A 23,146-nucleotide genomic window follows, 5' to 3' on the forward strand; every position below is an offset into this window, starting at 1 on the left:
GCATCTTCTATATAAGAACCTTTGTTCAATTAAAAAAAAAAAAAAAATCCATAGTAGAGTTCCTAAAATTACATCTAAAAAAATCTTTAAAAAGCCTTTTAAAAAAAAAAAACTCAATTTAGCAGTCTTTCACTTTAAAAGGTTATATCTTTTAAACGTACAGTAAAAGTTAATTTGATTAGCAGAATCAAACATTTGATGGTGGGCATTGGGAAGGATCATACGAAGTACACAACGGCAAACTTGAAATTTTGAGTCAGATTTCTGAACCATACTTAATTATAACAATAATTTGTCACAGCAAAGGCCCAATTCAGGATAATTGAAACCAATAGATGGTTTACACAGTTGAAAGATTACAAGGCACCAAGGTCTGTCATTCTTGGAAGAAAGAGAAGAATTAATCCCCACTTGCACAGCCCCTGCAACCGCAATGTACACACTCTATAACCTTCTCCTCTCTCAGGTGCTTTGGCACTCGACACACACATGTGGTAGCAAAATTGTGATCCCTTGGTTGAATGCATCTTAAGCAGCAGAGACGTTCATAACCCGGCTGCAATTTAAACAGAACGACAAAGTTAACATAGAGCATAGTAATTAAAAATAATGAAGAACAGACAAAACATTTTAGAATAAGTTTCCTAAATGAAACACAGGAAAAATATATGATTTCATGGAAACATTTCCTTAATCTTTCAAAGAAATCCTACACTACAACACTTCATATCAACCACTGCGCAAATTATAACAAATAGTTTAAAAAATCACATGGTATTCACACAATTCACCAGATATTCACAATAATATAAGAATTATAGTATGATTCTAACCATCTTGCATGTTTTCCCTACTCAGATTCTTACTTATATTGTTTTAACTCTAATAATTGAGTGTGTATAAACTATTGCTTCAGTAAATAGGACTAGCTCCCAAGTATTGGATGTGTCACCATGTCTGTTCCCAACACACCCAAAAAAGAAGCTAAACACACTTATCAATCCTAAATCCATATACAAGCGATTTTCTGACAAACCTTTTTCCATTTTGCAATTAGATTGCGGTCAGCATATCCTTGATCCAAACAGAACTCATACAATTCCTTGGATATTTCCTTCCTCCGGTGGTAAAGGTCAAAAATGTACCGACTCTTCTGATGTGCTAATTTGAAAATAGGCCATAATGCCTCGCATTTTCTCTTACCATCATGGGGATCATTCTCAGCTGCTCAAAAAATAAAGGACAAAACATTGTTAGTTTCATAAAGTTCAGTGCACTTTGTGGGTAAAAAAATTACCATGTTACTATATGGGAAGATATTAACCTTCTCTCATCTTTCCTTGCAAATCACGAAGAGTAGGCTCAATTAGTTCCCATCCCTCTGGGTATTTAACACGGTTTGTTTTCACCTTTGGCATTGTTCTACCTGTCAAAGTAGCAAAATATGATTAATAGTTAAATTGATACAAATTTCCAAACCTTACCTCTAGGAACTCCTAAATAACATCTACCATGATCCCAAAAGGAAAAATGATCAGAAAAGTCATATAATTCTAAAAAGTATGCAATAATAAAAAATTTTAAACACAAAACAATCAGCACATCTTTGAACATCCAACACAAAAAATCAATTTTAGAGATTTAATGCTTCACCAATGTTCTCATATCCTCATCTACAGGGTGGATCATGAAGAATGACTAGGATACTTTAACACAAAACAATGTTTCCCATATATTCATTGAAAAATATACCTTAGTGGCATTGCTACATCTAAATGTGGCTAGCAGAAAAAGCTCACTTCCTTTGGTATACAACAGAGACTAACAGTTGAATCTACAAATCTTGTCAGACAAAATTCCCGTGGGCTAAACAGACCAAGCGGAGTGTGCAACAATCAATCTAAAATTCTCTAAAAGAAGAAATTTTCAAACTACATAATCAACTGAATGTTCGGAAGGTTGTAACTATAAAACAATGTCATTTGGAAAAGAAAATAATCAAATACCCAATTTAACTTAGAAATACAAGCTGAAATTATAAAGAATTTTAGTATTTTACACAAGTGAGACATATAAGTGCATCTAAATCAGGTGTTTAAACATGGTTGACATTATGAGACAATCACATATTTCAATTACCATGGTATAGCTTACATCCCAAAGCACAATGTTATAAGAGAGCACATCAAACAGGGAACTAAATAACAAGTTTAGAACTGATGGCTTTTGCCAGTCTCTCTTAGGTAACATTATTTGATGCCTCCTACAATAATTAAAAAGATACTAAGATGCTTCAAGTGATCGAATTCTAATGGTAATAAGTTATTTGAAGAGGGTGTCCAAAGAATGATAATTAGGTGGAAAATTTTGATCTTAAGCAGAGAAGCTTGTCTAGTGCCGACCAAAAACCACTTTCTATCCCCTGAAACATTTTTAATAAAAGGCATTCCAAGTAAAATAGTATTTTAACAGTATGTAAATATTGTCAGTTCATGACCCATTTTCCAAACAAATCAGACCACCATCAAATTCTACATAATAAGCTTCTCATACTTACTAAGGGAAATGGGGACGGTAGGAGGACAGATGGTCATAAGGTGCACATGTAGTGTATATCACTCAGTCTAGTTACTAAAAAGAAAGAGAAACAAAACACTAACCAGAAATTCTCAGGACAGGTCAAAGTGATGCTAATGAGTGAATCTATCTACTAATAGACATGGCAAAACAAATTTCCAGACTGACAAGAAATTTTTTTTTAGGGAAGCAATAAATCTGCTTACTACTTATATCAACCTACTTGGGTAGTAATGTGGAGTGAGACCACATGGTGCGTAGTGAAACTGCTTCATATCAAATAAAGCTTGACATTAAAGTGATTTGTCCAAGTGAATCTTTAAGCCATGATTATTTGATGGCTGAAACTAAAGTTTCAAAGAACAATTTAATGTCAATCGAGTCTGAAAAATGGTAGCCTTTACAGGGATCTAATTCTAAACTGGTCTAAACCAACACATACTGCATAAATGTGAACAAATTTGGCAGTTGAACCGACAAATCTAACCAATTTTTTACATTTATTTTTTCATTAGCTAATGAACTAGTTCTGTCCCCAAGCCAATGACCTACATAGCAAGTATGAATATTGCTACTACACTTCCCTGCAAAACTAAGATACTCAAAAACCCAAAATTTATCTCACTAAGGTATTTCTTTTAAGGATATAGAATCTTCAACCAAAAACTACAAACAATTACTTCAAAAAAATTTCGGGGCCTCTTAAAACTAGACCTAATTTCTCACACCTATTACTTCAAATATAAATCCCAATCCATCTATGCCCACAAAACCCCACTTTGATAAACAATATCACAAACCCATTACCCACATTAATTGCCCCCCACAAATTTTCACAACCCAGAATTGGTACTAAAGATCAAAACTTTAGTTTCTTCATACATAATCTAGAAAAAAAGAAAAAAAAACACACACACACACACACTTTTTCAAAGAAATTACAGGCTAAGAGCGATGGATAAGCTAGAAATTCAAAGTTACTGAAGTACAATTATTGAAAGAAACACAAAAACTGAAACGTACCTGCAAGTTGAAAAACCTAGGGTTAGGGTTTGAAGCAATTTAGGGAGAGAGAGATCGAGAGTAAAGAAGAGGATCAACGAGTCAACACGGTCGAGTTGTAATGATTAGGTCCGAATTCTTGTTTAAAAGAAAACTCTGATAAGCTTTTTTGAACCGACATCGTTTTATAATAGTGACAGTAAGAGTGTGGGCTGGGCTGGGATGTGCTGGATAGGGTTTGATATGGGCCCACTCATTAATAAACAATGACCCCGAAACTATCTAGGCCCATCGGGAATCGTTTCTCTCACTTCGTTTATATTTTTACACCACTCTCTATAAAACCTTAAAGATTAAAAAAAAAAAAAAATTGTTATTTTAGATATCCAGCCATTAAAGATTTGATTGACACGTAACGATTTAGCTTCCCTTTTTTTTTTTTAATAATATTGTACGATTGTATTATTGCAAGTATTAACATGTGTTTGCCAATTTGGTTGATAAGGATTCTCTTTAGGCTTTTATTTTTAAATGAATCTCTATATTATAATTTTCAGTATGCTGTAAGTTGCAAGATTGAGATCACGTGCTGTACTAGGTATTGTACCTGATACAATTGTTATGAATGACTAAGATTTAAAATTGCAAAAAAACAACTTTAAATCTCAACCATTGATTAAAAAAAAATAGTAAAAAATTGTTGTGAGAAGGAGGGGATTGGTTAATTGCATGGTGCAATTTGCCAGAGCTCAATCCAACCTTATCTAACATAGGCACCATGTTAGTTGGGACTTGGAAATGCATAACCAAGCCAACTAGTTGGAGGAGGCATCTCATTGAGTAGTTCATGAAGCCACCCTCTCTCATAGTATGCGAAACTTACCAAAAAGTCTACATACAAAAAAAATTTCATATACATAGATGTGACAAATTGTTCATGGTGGTTATTAAAATGATGTTAGTAGTGGGTCTAGATATAAACTTTGTCGACTTAACTGTTATGAAAAATGTTGTGAAATTTTGTCAATGTAGCATTGCTTGAAACCTACATATATGTATATTCCACATGCTCTAAGTGGGGGTTCATCATGGAGCAACTAGTCCATATGACAATTTTCCTAACCTTAACTTCAAGATGCTCCTCTCGTGTTAAAACTTAAAAGTTGAAATGTAGGATGACAAGTGCAGAATGTTTATCCAACGAGGAACTCATTAAGAAGCAGAGTATTCACAAGTATACGCATTGCAAGGGACCATACGATATGATCACTTCAGTTGCTATTCCTCTTCCTTATTGTGAGTTTGTTTACCTTTCCAAACAAATATATATATGGGCATGTGTGTAATCTTTTATTCAGGTACAAGGGATCTATAACAAGTCTTATGGTATTGAAAGAAAGAATGAGAATAGCTACCTGCATTGGCTGAAGGCACCTGCAAGTTTATTAGTTTGCTTTTAGACAATTAAGTTTTTGAAATTCCATCCATTTAATCTATTATAGTATTTATTGTTTGCTACACTCCTATCAAGTCACATTAGCCTAGTGTTTCGGTCTAATTCAGTCCATTTTGGACCACTTTGGTTTATTATGTTCAATTTCGATCCATTTGGATCTATTTAGTCAACTTCGGTCCATTCGGTCCAATTCTGTTCATTATGGTCCATTTCGGTCTATTTGGTCAATTTCGATCCACTTGGATCCATTTGGTCCACTATTACATTCAATGTAGATCCACTTGGCTCTATTCAGTCGACATCAGTCCATTCCATCCAATTCTGGCCATTACGGTCAAATTAGGTCCATTTGGTCGATTTCATTCAACTTGGCTCCATTTGGTCCACTTTTGTCTATTCGGTCCATTTCAGACCACATCGGTCTATTATGTTCAATTTCGATTCACTTGGCTCTATTCCGTCTATTTCGGTCTATTTTGTCCATTATAGTCCGTTTTGGTCTTTGATCCATTTGGTCAATTTCAATCCACTTGGCTCTATTCGGTCCACTTTGGTCTATTTGGTCCATTTTGGACTAACTGACATTAAATTGATTCTTTTTGTATGCTTTCATTTTTTTTAAAATTTGTGGATGAAAAGTATGGAATTTTATTCTATATAGGCCAAGCTTTTTAGTTTTGGGTTAAAAAATACAAATAAAATAAAAATTAGAAATTAGAGATACATCCCCTAAAAAAGCAATAAAATAATAAATATTCACAAGATTACCTCAAAATTCAAATTTCAATAATATAGGCACTATAGTTATATTTGGAAAGAAAAAAAAAAAAAGGCTACAATTCTAAACTTATATAATATTTTAAACTTAATGTAACATGTTACATGCATTCCATGAAATGAGGGGTGTACGCTTTTTTTTTTTTTTTTTAATTCTTAAATATGTTCAAATTAGTCAACCGATTATGGTATTATTAAAAAAAATCATAAATCTTCTTCATTTATATTATAATTATATATATATATATTCCTATTAATTTTTGTTGTATACAAAATATTTTATATGTTCAATTAAAACCAAAAAATAGAACATACTTTTAAATACAAATTTTACATTATATTCTTATAAAATAATTATATTACATTTTTTCAAGTATTCACAGTATTGTGTGAATTTGCGGCTAGTTTTAATAATGTCCAATCTAATATATAACCGAGTTATGTCTTAATTTCTTTTTTGACAACATTACAATAATATATCACCTTCTACAAATGCATGTTTGAGAAATGTTGCATTCTCCATAGCTTGGAAATTTAGTCCCACAAAATTGTTTAAGATTGGCGCATGTTAAAAATATGAGAAATGATATATCCACAACATTTTCACAATATTTTTACAACAAATCCTAAGTGGCAAGTTGTTACTAGTTGTTATTGTTGGGGCAAAAAAGTAATCTTAGTGTTATATTCAAATTTAAACCAATAACAACTAACCACCTGTGATTTGTTGTGAAAATGTTGTGGACGTAGCATCTCTCTAAAAATATATCTACAAGCAAAATTGAGGGAATCTACAATGAACAAACTAAAAAATTCATATTGTTTTCTTGGACCATTACCTCATGGCTCATGCAAAGGACAACTGCAATCAGCTTAAGTATCAAGAACATCAAGTATAAAATATACAAAAATTCCTAACATGTAACATCTGAAACAAACTTCTTGTAACGATGTACAATTGTAGAGCACAAGATAGTGTCAAAAAGTGAATCATTGGTGAAACCCATTTTCTATGCCTTGAATAGAAGTCGTCTTGTATGTGTCACAAACTTAACCCATTATTAATGTGACCTTACCAAATTATTTAATGGAGGCTCCATATCAGTGTCAATCTTTAGAGTCTTTCCTTCACCACTGTTCTCAAGAGATTTTTACTGTTCCAAACCAGCACTAGTGTCTCCTCATGCACGGGCGTTCTATGAGTATGAGCGGAAAGGTTAAAATTACATCTCTGGGACTTGCATCTTGCTATCTTCACGGTACTCAAGAAGCACCTTTCAGCATACTGAGGCAGATAAAACAGGATAACAGAATAGAGCTTAATCACAACAAATTAAAGACTTTAAATGCTCAGAGGAAAAAAGAAGGAAAGGTATGTATTAGAATTATCCTAAACTGTAGCCTCACTAATTTTGTTGCTCTAAATGGTCTTGGTCTTGGTCTTGCCTTGCTTTGAGGTTTTGATAGAGAAGTCCACTTGATTCAACTGGGCATAAGGTAAGCCTATGGCCACGTGGATTGGATATTATGGTAGATGGATGGAGTGGGTTTCTGTTCAATACAAGGTTTAAATTTGCCAAGAAGAGAGAGAGAGGGGGTCTCATTCCTTCTGCTCTATTTCTTGACGATGTTCTGAACCTTCAAAGGGAAGGAAGGCAACCAGAGGGTAGGATTATTAATGTTGCTCATAATATATACTTTTGAAAAAGTATCCTTGGTTGTAATTAAAAAAAAAAAAATACTAAATATGCACAATATCTGAAGTTCTTTACTTCATTCATTAATTAATGTACAAACTAGAGGGTAGTCATTTTGTAACTTACATCTGGAATGTCAAAGTCACCTTCACTTGCATCACACACATCTAGAGATATCTTCCGAAGCATTGGTAACTGTAATCATGATTAAAGGAAGAAAATATGACATTAGTTGTTAAACTTGATTTCTCTGACAAGAAAGAAACAATAGTAGAGAACAGTGACACTGTAATGAGAGTATGAGAGTACCTTTGAAGCAGCATCAAAAATGAAGGTTTTCTGTATCCCAGGACCCTGAATAATGTTGGTTAGATTCCAGCCCAGCGAATAAGCAGTCAGTCAGTTATAAATCTCAAAGGTTCATAAACAGGAATTAGAATCCAAATTATCCAAACAGAGTAAATTTATCTTTATCCTACTTGAGGTGAAAAAAAATATATATATCGACAACAGTTGACATCATAAAGTTCCAACTTCAACATAAAATATTGTCACGGTACAAATTATGTATACAAATTGTACCCCAATGAATCTTTGATTTGGCTAATCACAGCCTCAATTCTGTACATTATCTAGTCATAACTGTATCTATTCACCTGAAAGAATTATCATGAAAATTAAGTAGGCTGATGACTAGCTATTTTCAAACTTCAAAAGCAATGATCTGGTCCTTATAGAAGACCCACACAACCGCAGATAATTCATAATTATATTGCTAGAATAATTTAATTCTTATAATGCATAAACTGAACAAAGTTAACAAATTTAGCTCATTTCCTGGTCTGCCAATGCAATCACAAAGCCTATAGCAACCGCATTGCGCAATCTTCATCATATTAAACAGGGCTCTTTACAATTCAAACTAAACCATAGACACAAAAGGATAATATAACTAAAGCTATAAACAATAGACTAGGAAGTTCCAAAACAAGCAGTCAACAATGAATATATTTGTGTACCATGTTCCAATGGGAGCATGTGTAACAGTACATTAATTTGATCCATTCATCTGAACATTAACCAGACCTGTATCCAAGATGCAAGAAAAAGAGCAGTAAAAGAAGGCTCACATTATGACGCAGCAACAGATCTTCAATAGCTGCGCAGTCAAGAAGAGAAGAAACCCCGTTTGCTGTGACTTCTCCACATTCCTAAATGCCATCACATTTGGAAACACATATGAGCACTAAAAGTGCAGAAAATAATAATGCAACGACAAAATCATACATATGAGAAAAAAGAAAAGAGGTGGATGGGGTGGCTTAGATCAATTGTTATCAAAACAGAGTAAGCATTTTAGCTTAAAGCATCTGACAACCAATGTTAGAGCTTTATTCTAGGTTTTCTAAGGCTATATAAACCAACGTTTCTTTCTTGTTTTCCCTTATTTTTCTTTTGCATGTTTTTTTTTCTGGCGACTCAAGAAGAGCAAGAAGACGAAGAAGACAGCGGGTGCTTTAACCACCACTCATCTACATCAGAAGCACTTAAGAACGTTTTAGTAGGAAGGATCTGTGTCAAATTTTAGCATAATAAAAAAAGGATTTCAGTATACATTTAAAAGAAAAGAGAGAATGAAAAACCTCTAGATGGATAGAAATCAAGCCTGGGCATCCATGTGAGATAATCTTTTGAGAATCTGTGATAAAGGCCAAAAGATAAGGCAGTAAAACATATCAATTACCATCCAACAACTAGAAATGAATATGACCATTATTTCAAATCTGCTATAAAGATACGCTAAGCATGGATAAAATATAGAGAAAAAGAGATATATCTACCATGCAGCAATAAAAAGAACCAATTAATGATGGGTCTCATACTCTCATTTGCTTCTTAATCTTTGAACTCAAATCATGAAACAACTATAAGAGGATTCAAGAACATGAAATTTATGCAGAATAATGCAAATTATACTTTACAAACAATGACTCCTGACCTGAATTGAGAAGCTTACATCCCAGCAATGAAAGCTCAACCAAGTTTGCACAATTCTGAGTCAGAATAACTAAATCATTATTGGTCATCCAAGGGGTTACTCTTTCAAGCCTCAATTTCCTCAGATTTTGCATAGAGAGGCTGAAGCTTAACATAGATATATCACCAAGGCAATAGCACAATGCCAACACTCGCAAATTTCTCAAATATGCCAAGATGTTCATTATGACAGTATCCGAGATGACCTGTAAAGAACCCAGATAACGAAATAAAGTCACAGCCAGAATAAATAAGAGTATTTCAATTCGCAAGAAAAAAAAAAAAAGATTGTAAATATGCTACTTGATAAGTTATACTGATCTCAGTCATATGAGAGGTTATGAGACAATCTATTACGCAAGAGAAAGTAAGTTTGTCTCTTTCTGAAAAAAGAAAAAAGTGCAAGAAAGGGCCTTTCAATCATCCTAAAGAAAATATCTCCATGTGTCATACTGTTTCAACCATATAAGAAATATTGTCTGATCATTTTATCTCCAGAGAATCAGAACACACAGTGAGCATAATTACTGTGAAGTAGTTATCCCAGACAGGGATGCATGCCCTTGTAGTGAACAGAACCTACTATATGTGTAAATCCCCTTATTCAATAACAAGTATCACGTAGAAGAATCCCAATTTTTGTTATAAATAAGAATCTCGAATTTCAAAGAAAATTAATACCTGAAAATGAAGAATTACTGACTCTAGCATAGGACAAGTTGCAGGTAGTCGTTTCAGTGCATCTTCACCTAATGATCCACCTAAACCCACAGTTATTGACCTTAGTGACATAATCGCAGGTTGGAGAGATTCCAGAGAGAGATAAGAAAAACCCCATCCTAAAGTAATTTCTTCCAATTTGCAATTGCCTAACTCAAGATACAAATCTTTATACAAGTAATAATTTTCTCCCCCTGAGGTGTTACTTTCCTGTCGAAATATATTTCTGCAGCCCCTCGCATTCAAGCACTTTAAACCTGGATTTCCATGGACTATGTGAGCTAATGCAGCTGCAGAAACCTGAAATTTTACAGGCACAATAACCCTGGGTTAAAAAAAACAGGATGTTTAATAATAAGTACATCATCACCATGGTTGCAGCAGCAAGAACAAGGAGACTTAAAAACACATGATCTTTCTATTTGGTCAGCTGTGTCAGATGCTGAAGCTTAATGTATCTCTTCCTTCACTCAAATTCATTAGAAATTTTTTGGGGTTTGTCACATCTAAAGCCTTACCTTGATTGTCTACATAAACCGGAAATACAAAGAGAACACATTAGTGCCTAAAGAAGAACCAAACTCAAAGCCGAGAAAACAAACACACTTCTTTTTTGATATGCGTCTTTCACAAAGGCAGCATGCTCTATTTAATGGATTGGATTGGAGAGGCTGATAGATAGTAGCTCTATAGGACCAGCTGATTCAATAAACCATTAGACATGATTCTTCTTCGCACGAATATAAGATGTATTTTACAGTAGGGAACAATTAGGTTGACAATTAAAACCGTTTTGTTTTCTAGTCCAAAATAAAATAATTAGAATAATCTGGTAGGTCAATTTTCCCGTAGTTTGGGGTTAAGGCTGCCTAGGTCAGATGTATTTGACATGCTGTATCTACTAATTCTATTCTCAGATTCAAACTAGCTAATATCCGTAAATTTTATGGTCACTGACTGAGTAATTCTTTACATGAGGATGAATATACAATACTCATATACTCTCCAGGTGAAAATATATAATACATTCATATACTCTCCAGGGGAAAATGGGGAAAAAACCAGGTTCCATAAATCATGACTAACCATGGTATTAGAAATATCAAGCATCTCCAATGAAGAACCTGAGAAACAATGCAGAGCTTGGTCAACAAGCTGAGTATCCCTCAAGCAAAGACTCTTCAGCATTTTTGTTTGAGACAGAAGCTCTAAAAGAGATGTTTTGTCAACACCTACAAAAAAATTATACATATGTCTCAAGTACATCTTTAAGCATCAGAACTCCTAAACTACTTTCTCTAAACCAACAATGACAATAACTGAACATGAAAACCCCAATCCCAATCGATTGGATTTGGTTTTTTTTTTTTTTTTTTTTTTTAGATAATAGAACTTTTATAAATAAAATAAAAAATAAAAAATAAAAAGAACATCGTGTTCATGATGATGAACACTATGGACATGAAAAAAATACATAAAGCTCAAGAGCTAAAGCTAACAGCTAACAAATTGTAGAAAGCAGAATTGAAATACATTGTGTAAGACCCCAAATACGAGCCCACTGAAATAAAGTACCGAAAAGAAGATGTTTTAAAAGATCTAAAAATCTCTCATTATCTTCAAAGATACAGTTATTACACATGCCATCTGAACATTTTATAGTTTCTAAGGTCATTTCTTCTGTTGAATGACAATCAATCACATTTTTCCTGATGTGAGTTCTTTCAAGTAATAGGCACCTCAAGATTTTGAAAAGACCACATAGATTGAGGGTCAAGGCGGCAAAAAAAGACATCAAAATTCATGAAATAACAAAATATGGAAGCCCAAAGAAAGCAAAAGGCAAGAAAGGGAGAATTTAGCTAACCCAGAGCTGTTAACAGAAAGCTTTGTTGAGTTAATTGAAGTACAGGCTTTCATCAAGCAAGTGCGCCAGATTTCCCTCACTCTTAATTGTTACTTCTATTCAGGCTTTTATTTAAAGGCAGAAAAGGCACAAAATTACATCAGTACCCTACTACATTATCAATCAATCCTGGAATGGAACTCCATAATTTCACCAATGTTTATAAAAAAATAAATATATAAAAAGAGGCCATGCCATAACAATTTAAAGCTCTTTTTGCAATTTGATTCCTTGCCCTCCCACAATTAAGTAATTAGATAGTAAAGGATTAAAAATCTTGACTATCAAGGAAGTTTACTTCAATGAAAATATAGCCAGATTATGGCATGGTCCCTAACTCATTTGAGTTAAGTTCATCAGGCATTATGTGGGTGACCAGGTGTTCCCATGGAGTATTTGATGACCACAGGCTATGGCCTAATCTTACTTGTTCTCTACAGAAAGAATTGGTGAATCACAGGAATTTTGGTAGCGGAAGGAATATTATAGTTTGAAAAGAACCCTCTTTAATGTGGAGAATTTGGTTGAGAGGATTCAAAGGATGTTTGAGGCAAGGAGCAAGCACATTCTCAAGACACTACATTCCTGAGTTTCAGTGAATTATTCATTGATTTCATTCAGAGCTTTTGGTTCTTTTTTTTAGTTTTATAGATAACTTAAATTTTTAGAATTGATGCAATTTTCTTCTCTCTCTCTCTCTCTCTCTCTCCCTCTCCTTTGTTTCCTAAATCCTTATCTTTTTTCATGAGTTTTCCTTGGTAAACCTCCTGTCCACTCAGGATCCACCACCTGAGAAAGACATATTTTAAAAAAAAAGCCAATAAAAAGGAAAATAAAAACAATATATTTCCATCCTGACAGAATTTTCAACAGAGAGAATAACATGTAGGAAATAACACTCACTCTTGCAGCCACCAATATGCAGTTTTTGGAGATTAGATATCAAAGAATTATGATTCCATCCCAAATCATCAGCCGAAGAGTCACCATAATAAGAAGAAATACCAGAGCAAAGAGCTAGAACTGAATTTTTCCCAAAAGAAGTATCGCATGCTGCAATTGAATGTAGTTTCATGCAATTGCATATAAGATTTGAAATGCCAACATCTGTCACCGATATACACCCTTTCAGGTTCAGATCATGCAAGGAAGCACAAAATTTTGAAATACACTGGAGATCCAAGTCTGGCATAAACATTGAAAGAAATGGTCAGTAGGGTAGTGTTTTCCCCCCCCCCCCCCCCCCTCTCTTCTCAAAAAAAAATTATAAAAAAAAAATAAAAAATAAAAAAACTCCAACCCAAAGGGGTATCACTATCAGCTAGGGACCACATTTCATGAAGTAGAGATCATTATTTCAAAACTCCCCTCCCTTTGGAGCAAAACTCATAAAAAAAATAAGGCAAAAATATTATTTTCATCCCTTTAATTTGGTCAAAGTTCAGTTTCCATCCCTCCAATTTAAAAAGTTGCAATTAGTCCTTGAATAAATTAAATGGTATCAATTTCGTCCTTCCATCCATCTATTGTTAAAGGAGGGGCATACATGACAAACAGTGTGCAGATGGGCATTTTAAAAAGCTAACATGAGTACATGACCTAGAATAAGTTTTACAAAAGATAGATAGAAGGATAAAATTGATACCTTTTAAATATTTCAAGGACAACATTGCAACTCATTAAATTTGAGGGACGAGTATATATATACATAATCATTAAGGTGCAATATGCGCTTTGCATACACTAGCTAGAACTTCCCTCCAAACACATCCAAGATCAAGATTGTACAATTCATTCTCTAGTTGATGTTTATAGGTTTAAATATAATAAAATAAAATAAATTGCTATGACAAAATTTGTGCTCATATCAATTGCATTGTGCACATATTGTGGTCTAGTCTATCCCACTGATCCCTTGCACCATAAGAGAAATCAGACAAAACAAGATTTCATAAAATGATTCTACCCCCATTAACCCATAAAGATTTTTAATGAATCGGTGTGCAACTTCTAATCACACAAACTGGATATGACAAAATTTCTTGGGTGGAATTTTGCAAAATGACATAATCTCACCACAGAGATCAGTTCGGCCCTCCAGTGTGAGTTTTGTAATATTTGATAATAATAGTCCAGACTTCTTTAATGATGAAACATCCCCAGGATGTTCTCTGACACTGACAGACTTGTTTGATAGAAGTGGAGCAATAGCTGCACTTGAGGATACAACTGAAACTTGTGCTGGCAAAAGAGGACTAATATCAATGGTTAAGTCAACTTCACAGAGCAGAGGGCATTTCTGCACCAATTGATGCAAAGTTGTTGTCTTGAAGTTCAAAAGATAAGCTGCTTTTAATGTTCTTATAGAAGGAAATGACTTGCTGAAGCATGTAATAGCCGCTTCAAGATGCAGCCTTGGACACTTGGAAATATCTACCTCCTGTACCGATTCAAATGATAGCATCGGCAAACCCTCTGAAATTGGACATTCTTCTCTCTCAAGATGCCCAAAGTTCATTGTAAAATGTTTAACACTCTTTCTTAAGGTGGGGTCTATGCTATATGAAGAAGGAAGCAGAGACAAGAGAAGAATTGCTAATGTTATCTGTGGACAACCTGAAAGGTTCACCTTCTGCACAAAGAGGAAAGAATTAGGTCATACAATAATGAAGAATTTTTTTTGGATAGGTACAATAATGAAGAATGTGCAGGTGAAATGAAAATTGTGCATCTCAACATTAAGGCAGGTGGAATTGGCTGCACATCAACTTAGTGACATAAAACTACAGATATTGAAAAGGTAAATAACAGAAAGAACCTGAAAGGTTCAGTTTCTGCGAGGAAAAATTGAGTGATACAATTATGAACTACATGACTTCCTTCATGAACTTGATACACATAAATAAAGAATTCCTCCATTCTAGAGACACCCAAGATTTTTTTTTATAGGTAATGTAAAATATCATTAAAAAAGTAGCCAACCCGAGTACATTGGGGATGTATTGTGGGGAGACACCCAAGGTTGTTAAAATCAGAGTCCTATGTATGATCGATGGAGGGGATTCATAGATTGGATCAAGGATCATAAGATCCTACTTTCCATAAAAAGAAATAAATAATTAAAAAAATAAAGCAAAAATAAATATTGGCAATTATGGTATATGTTAAAGAATTATTAAAATCATTAAAGGACAAATGATAAAATTCAATATAGTTCAGTTTCTATACTATACATCTCCAGTAACTAAAAAATATAAATTTTTTCAGCAAAATTTACCCAAAAAATAATAATAATAAGAAACTGCATATGATATCACCCACCATGTTAAATTGTAACTCCCCACCAACCTAAAGAAAAAGGAAAAGCTATCACAACCACTTTGACTTCCATCTACATATAAATCTTCAATTTCATAGTCAAACACCATGTTAAATTTTAATTTCCCACTAAACAAACTGCATATGATAACAATCCAATTCTAATCCAAATTTTAGCGGCATCTTGTACAGCAGGCAAATTTTTGAAATAATCTCAATTTGTCAAGAAAAAAAAAGGATCCGACTTTAAGAATATCATGTTTCAAAAGAATAAAGTCTCACTTTCCTGTGTAAATAAAATATCTAAAATACCCCTTTAATACTTTTATCTAAACACCCCTTGATAATCTGTTGCACCCAAATTAAAGAATGACAACCAGAAGTGAAAAGGGTAAATTAAAATGACCTCACTTCCACCACTCCCTTTTCTCAAGAAGTTGAGTTCAGAAGATAAAGCTTATCCATGTGTAACTGGCCTTATTTATCAGAAAATCACTTAAAGATTTATTTCTATTTTGTCCTACTAGCTTATATTTTTCAACCCAACCGACATAAGAAGCCAACCAAATTCCATAAAGCTCATTGCATAAGCTCAAAGAGCACTTATAGAGTTAGTATAGGGAACCTTAGAATATTCTGTCAGCCGAACCCTGAGATTGTGCAAGTCACCATCTCCTAAGCCATTCATGGGATTTATGGGTGGAACACTGATTAGTTTAAAAATTGAGTCAACACTCTCCTTAGAAAGCTCAGAGATATGGCAAGACCTTCTTTTCCCTGAATTATGAAACCAATCAACTTGTAATTAATGAATTTGATGAAGAATATGATTAAATATCTTCCAGTGCTTTAAGAAAAACTTCCAGAAAATTGAGCGTACCTGCAGCAAACCACAATGGCAAAAGGCTAACGCGGATCTTTTCAACAAGAACAATGAATAAGTATAAAGAAAGAATATCACAATTACTAAAATATTATAAAAATGCTAATTTCTAGACAAGAAATAGATAGATTCATCCTAATTTAATTTTGGTCATTCTGATTTCATAAATAAATAAAAAATAAAAATAAAAAGTATAATTCCAAAAGATGATTTAAGAAAATTAAAACCATTCTGAAATCACATGTATAAGACTAGCCAAAAAAATTTATAAGAGAGTTGATGAAAAAGCTCTTATAGTGAAGAGATGGATGATTAAGAAAATTAGAGTCATACTGAAATCAAATGTATAAGACTAGCCAAGAAAATTTATAAGCTGACAAAAAAGCTCTTATAGTGGAAAGGCAGATGTGAGATGACATGCTTTTTAATTTTAATTTCAATTAAAATTCGGACAATACAGGGCAGACGTAAAAGGTCACATCGATCTATCATAAAAGATTGTGATAGATCAAAACAGTAGCATATGTAATAATTTTCTATAAGTTGTATGTCAATAAAAAAAAATCCCATTTCATGGTTTTAATATGTGGTTTTTAACTAATTTATCTTCCCTTTTTAAATCTTTAATATATGTGTGATCACCCCATCATATCAACTGATATCAATCTGTACTGTTAACTACTGGAACCTAGGAGCAGATTCAATATAGATTATCTTATTTCCTATTATGCAGGGCAGATCAAACAAAGAATTGTCAAAGTTCTAACGTTAAGCTACCATCAAAGTGGAAATTTCAGAGCACCATTCAAAGGGTCCTATTTTATAATGATAAAATAGGTCATCATTTGTTATTATGATTAGACCACTTTCATTCCACCATCTACCAAAAACTAAGGTAACAAACTAGACTGTTTGTCAAATTTGTCACACTTTGCATGTGGAGAATCTTTTTCCAATCTCATATATAGCTCCATCATTTATTGAATCTAACCTATAAATTACGAAATGGAATAAAAGGATTTGACCTGAGTTGAGTTAAATAAGAAATTCTCTTTCACTCTAATCTTGTACTTATCTCCTAAAAGAAAGGGAACTTTCACTAGAAAAGTCTAATTTTAGGTCCTCAAGTTAAACATTAAAGCATCAAAGCTTACTTGTCTAAAGATGCCATGACAATCCTTGCTAGTTATGATGAAGTTTTCCAACTGTTTGGCATTAGCATCAACCCAACCTAAAAGTGCATCCGAAAGATGCATTTCGCTGTAAACGATCAGAGAGATTTCAGAATTCCCAAATAGATTATATAACATTAAATTAAGCTATTTGAGAGAATAACTGATCCACCTGTCAACCGTCAAATAGGGGTGCTCTATGCAAGATAATAACAAATTGTATGGAACATCTCCAAAAAGTTTGCTAGACATGGCCCACATCTGCCCCAAACAACACACCATCATCAGCTTCCATTAAACAGAAAGAGGTTCCAACAATGTCAAAACAAATTACTTGCACAAAGTAAAATCAAATTATCACAACTTTTTGAATTGCCATCCAGAAACCTAGCAATGCTTAAGCCAAACATACAACAGAAGGAAGAGTGCTCAAGTGAACAATCACTTATACGTATTTTTCAAAAAAAAATAAATATTAATCACTTATAAGTATTTACTTGACCCTGACTGCTTATTTGGTATACATAACCAACAAGGGAGCTTCGCAGACTGGCAGATTTGACTAATGTGGATTTTCTTTGGCACTCTAACAAGAGACAATGTCTCTTCTCAAACTGAAGCAAACTCCATCAGAATTTTGATTACATCTACCTTGGTTCATGATATTTTTCTTTCCTCCAGTCCTTCTAGCCTTCCTTGTCTCATTCCTCACCATCGTCAACGAAACCCTCCTTTTTTGGGCTTTGCATGAATGATCAGAACTAAACACAGGACAGCTGGACATGGTGTTATATTTAGGTTAATCAATTTCCTCTGTGGGTGTATAGCTTCAATTATGCAGCATACTGCACAATTAGCCTGAAATAACCCAGTAAGTAAGAACTGAGTCAACTTACTCTTCACCTACACTTTCATATTTATATTCTGTGTAAATTAAAGTTAAGAAAAAAGGAGAATTAAATCAAACAAACAAGATCATCAATATCATAGCATGAAAATCCACACAAGATATTGCATGCTGAAAGGCACTATACAAATACCAGAAACCACTAGATAGATGGAGGACAGTGGGTTTCAGAACGTCTGTTACACAGTGCCAAACTTGTGCAAACTAAATGCTTAAGTAGGATTCTTTTATAATAAAAGATTATGAGGAAATGGGTGCTTAAAAGATTTATAAAAAAAATATCAAACACAAACATAAACTAATCTAATACAAGAAGTAAATGAAATGCTATACAACATGTGCATTAGACCAAAAAGAAACATAGAAAGTCAAGTACAATTTGAGCGTATAATATACTCTACCATGAATAATTACTGAACAAACCATCTAATCATGCAGAAATTTCTAACAAAGAAACAATCTGAGTATATATGGCGGATGCTTAAAGGTTAAAGCTAGAGAATGGTTTACACTTACAAAGTTCCTTGCAAGAAAGCTCACACATAATTCCGGAAGAAAATCATTTGCTGCAATGAATTCCAAATCCATCTATTAGAGTGAAAACCATGATGTTAACTTCAAAAATTAAACGATGAGAGGCATGATTTTACATGTTTTATCATTTCTAACAGTATAAAAACCAGAGAGATCCTCACCACACTCTAAACCAAATTTCCAAATATGAATCAAATCATCCAATTGTAATTGCAGTGACGCAGACCCCTCAGAAGAAGATACCTCAGAAAACCAAGTTTTACACTTCAAGAGAAGCATCTCCACCCCAAAATAAAGTGCACCCTAGAAGATTAGCACAAGAGTTTTATAAGAGGAATATATAATTAAATTTGATTTGAGAAAGTCATACATAGCTGTCTTGGTTTCAAACTTTAAGGACACAGCTTGTAGTTTTTAGTTAATACATGGCAAAGGAAAATGATCCCATACATCACTTTGAGCTTACAATAACTAATCTCCAATCAATGAGAAATGAGGCGTGCTACATGTAAATGTTAATGCTACCACTTAGTATTGGTTACGCAATCAGAGCAGATTTTCAAGGAAGAGAATTGGCTAAGTGAAATGTTATTTGGAACAGGATCACTATGGTATGAACATTAGAAACATGAAGGTGACATGCTGCTTATCATTGGAAAGTGGTACAATATAGACAGGTTTATACATGTTGCTCAACTAAAAGTTAGAGAGTGAGGGAGTAATCCTATATAATGGAAGATACATTGAACAAAATCTTTAAAAGCAAAACCATGTTTTTCCTTCTTTTGAGAATCAAATTTAATAAAGAACCAACGCAAAAAAGGTTTACTTTCCATATTAATCCTATATATTACATATTGCCCAATCCATATTGCACATCATCATTAGGGTACTAGCAACAATAGTAGTACCTGTAAGGGTGAAATAGTAGAAATATAAAAACCATGTAAATGATTACCTCAAAAAGAGGAATGAAATTATTCGGCGTAATATGAAATGGGCAGCCATATATACACTTCAGAACATCCACAAATGTATACAGGCTCCACTGAATTGATATGCAATCCAGGCGTGATTCACTGGAGAAGATTTAGGTGATGAGAAAGAATAAATACATTCAGTTCAAGAGTTTTGAGATTAAAGTTACACATTGATCACAAGAGGACAACAAATAACATTTATCTCAACCAAGCCCAGTAAAACCAAAAAACAGAACCTATCTCCTTTTCCATTACAGTGACACATATAAATAGAGGAAATCATAATTTCTTGGGTTTTAAATTTTTGTTTTTTGACAAGTAATAAATTTTATTCAAAGAGAAGATTATTCTTATGAAGCATGGACACTTCATTTGGGGTGCCATAACCGTGTCAGACATTGGACACGCGTAAGACACGCATGCGTATCCTAGCCATGTCCTTTTTAAAAATAAATATAAAAAATTTCTAGACATGGGAACAAGAGGAATCGAATATCCTTTCACAAAACAAATAGAGCATTCATGCTCTAATAGTAACAATGCATTTGAAAATTAATAAATACTCTTATTCTTGGCTTGTATTCTAATTTCTAAACATCCTTTAATAGTCATGAATTCAATTTATTATCCATTATTGCTCTTAAATTGATATATATTTAACATTACATGAAAAAATAAAGTCTTAACACCATATAGAAAATACAAATAAAAATATATATAATAATTATTTAATAGCCGTGTCAGTGCTTCCTAAATTATTTAATGTTCACAATGATGAACACAACAAATCTTAAACATTACTTTCATGTTCACGATGATAACCAAACTCTGCACTCAATAGGATTAACTACAACGAGTCGTTTGAAAACCGTGTTTTCCATTCTATACTCAATTTTCTCGGCAACCAAACAAAGGCTTAGCCAGTAATACATTAATAGAATAAATAATCAGATTAAACCAAAATACCAAGCCTGTTTATAGTAATAACCGGTAAAAAAAATTCAAAGTTATTACCTAAAGCTGCCACGGAGGAGGCCTCGAAAATACGAAGATTGTTCAATGAGCCTGTGATTACACATAGAATGAATCAAACACACTGTAATCAGCAACTATAATTTAATTGTTGAAAAGGAAAAATAGACTTTCGTTTTTTTTTAAATTTTCTCTCACTTTCCCGAGAACCAAACAGTAGAGAAGAGAAGAGAAGAGACTGGCCTATTCCGATTAGCGTGAATTTGGAGTGTTTGGGAACAGAGGATCGTGTGCAAGTCCCAGCTAAGGATATCTGTAGTTGAAATGAGAAAATCTTTTTTGTGTTTGGACTCTGACTCTGCTTCTGCTTCGATCGGATTGGGGTTTGTGCAAGCGAGGATAACGAAGTCATCGTCGGAGCTTGATTCCATGGAGGAGAACTAGTATTACAATTCCATAACATAAACACTGGAATTGGAATTGGAATTGGAATTACAGGTTGGTTTTTTCTTCTTTTTTTTTTTTTTTTTTTTTTTGAGAATCACTTCTTCTTTAAACCCAACGTTGCTTTCATCTCGATCCAACGACATCATATCTACCGTTAACCCGTTACTTATATCTCGGCCCAACGACATCAAATTTAGCGTCGTTTTCATTAGTCTTTTTATTTAATTTTTTTTTTTAAGAAATATATAATTATACCTTTGAAATGTGAAATAAATAAACAAAACAAAAATTAATCAAAACAACATTATATTAGGAAGGAAGACATGAACCTAAAGAAGTTTGCTTAATGGTTTCTAAGACCTCATAATATCCATGAGATCTTGAGTTCAAAACTTTTTGTCCCTATTTTGGGGCCACCTGAAAGTATTTTACTTTCCCTGCATAAAAATAGTCAAAATACTCAAAGATCCAGATACCCTTGTTTTAAAAAGGTTTAAATTGTCGATTTCGTCACTAAGATATCAATTTATATTTAGTTATTTAAAATTATCAAAAGAATTTTAACTTTTATCTTTAACTCAAGATAATAATAATAATAATAAAATGGCTATAAATATAATTGTCAATTTACATGATTCTCTACTTAATTGTGATAACATCTAAGGAATGATAACTATTCTCCTTCACCCTACTTTTTTTTAATATATTATTTGTGAAATGGATCATGTAATTTCATTAATCAGCAATAGCAGAAAACAGCCATTACAAATATTCAGTTTAAATGATATCAGCAATACAACTAGGTGTCTCTTCCATACATACAAATTCAGGACCCAAAAGTTGAGCTCTTCATGCCAAATTGTGAGCTGCTTTATTCCCTTCTCGATGAACATGCACCAAAGACCAGCTACTCAACTCCCTAGCAGACGTTTTTGCATCTTCAATAATAATGCCCAGCAGAGAAAAATTTTCTGATGGGTCTTGGAGTGCTTTGACAATTTGGAGCTAATCACCTTCTATAATCGCATTGAAACTCGTTTCAGCTGCAAGTTTTATACCTCTTATGAATGTCAAAGCTTCGATTGTCTCAACCATCATGAACATCATTGACAACCTCAGATAGAGCAGCCAAAACCAAACCGTTGCTGTCCCTAAAACCCACACCCATCCCACCCTGCGTTGATTCCTTGAATAGAGCTGCATCAATATTCGCTTTGTACCAGCTCGTGGGAGGTGCACACCAGTAGTTTTGTCTATTTATCTGCCTTGACGTTGTTGTCTCTTGCAAGTTGATATTCAGCCTGATAGTCGGATGCCCACTATGCTATCCAGTGGAACTTTATCAGGCTCATTAGCCCATGTTTTGTTCCAACAAAACCATATAGCCCAGGTGACGATCATAAACAATTCACAATCAACCCTCCTCCCTACTTAATTTTCAAAACATGCAAACAAGATAAATGAGTAACTTAGGTTACCTCTGACACCACCAAGCCAGTCCACGAGTATCCAACAAAACCATAGCCCAGGTGACAAACAAAAGCAATTCTAGGTCACCCCATCTCCCTACTTAATTTTTAAAACATGCAAACAAGAGAAATGAGTAACTAAGGTTACCTCTGACATCATCAATCCAGTCCGCGAGTAATACCAGGCTCCTTAGCCCATGTTTTGTTCCAACAAGACCATATAGCCCAGGTGACGATCATAAACAATTCATGATCACCCCTCCTATCTACTTAGTTTTTAAAACATGCAAAC

General features: G+C 33.7%; 2 protein-coding genes across 7 annotated transcripts; both read right to left on the reverse strand.

Annotated features, from left to right (window-relative positions):
• Positions 1-249: 249 nt before the first annotated feature.
• On the reverse strand, positions 250-3,740 carry LOC142609374 (protein BUD31 homolog 2). Its single transcript, XM_075780944.1, has 4 exons — positions 3,601-3,740; positions 1,325-1,426; positions 1,037-1,224; positions 250-556 (listed from the first exon to the last, which is right to left on the reverse strand). The coding sequence occupies exons 2-4, from the start codon at positions 1,416-1,418 to the stop codon at positions 401-403; spliced, it is 438 nt and encodes a 145-aa protein (XP_075637059.1). The 5' UTR covers positions 1,419-1,426; positions 3,601-3,740; the 3' UTR covers positions 250-400.
• A 2,869-nt stretch (positions 3,741-6,609) lies between these two features.
• On the reverse strand, positions 6,610-21,476 carry LOC142610926 (BTB/POZ domain-containing protein FBL11). 6 transcript variants are annotated; one of them, XM_075782911.1, is made up of 19 exons: positions 21,182-21,475; positions 20,981-21,031; positions 19,945-20,065; positions 19,148-19,289; positions 18,969-19,018; positions 17,718-17,806; positions 17,528-17,633; positions 16,371-16,407; positions 16,116-16,267; positions 14,249-14,804; positions 13,076-13,279; positions 11,353-11,498; positions 10,228-10,566; positions 9,509-9,752; positions 9,153-9,208; positions 8,640-8,720; positions 7,819-7,863; positions 7,636-7,704; positions 6,610-7,097 (listed from the first exon to the last, which is right to left on the reverse strand). In XM_075782911.1, exons 1-19 carry the CDS (start codon positions 21,367-21,369, stop codon positions 6,927-6,929), a joined length of 2,847 nt encoding a protein of 948 aa, XP_075639026.1. In that variant the 5' UTR covers positions 21,370-21,475; the 3' UTR covers positions 6,610-6,926. The 6 variants fall into 6 exon arrangements, 5 of the variants coding, with proteins under 5 accessions (XP_075639026.1, XP_075639025.1, XP_075639027.1 ...); XM_075782910.1 differs by having other exon boundaries at positions 13,076-13,357; XR_012839902.1 differs by lacking the exon at positions 6,610-7,097 and adding an exon at positions 8,092-8,165 and having other exon boundaries at positions 13,076-13,357; positions 21,182-21,476.
• Positions 21,477-23,146: the final 1,670 nt, after the last annotated feature.

The sequence above is a fragment of the Castanea sativa genome, chromosome 9 (assembly GCF_040712315.1).
Source record: "Castanea sativa cultivar Marrone di Chiusa Pesio chromosome 9, ASM4071231v1".
Classification (NCBI taxonomy): Eukaryota; Viridiplantae; Streptophyta; class Magnoliopsida; order Fagales; family Fagaceae; genus Castanea; species Castanea sativa.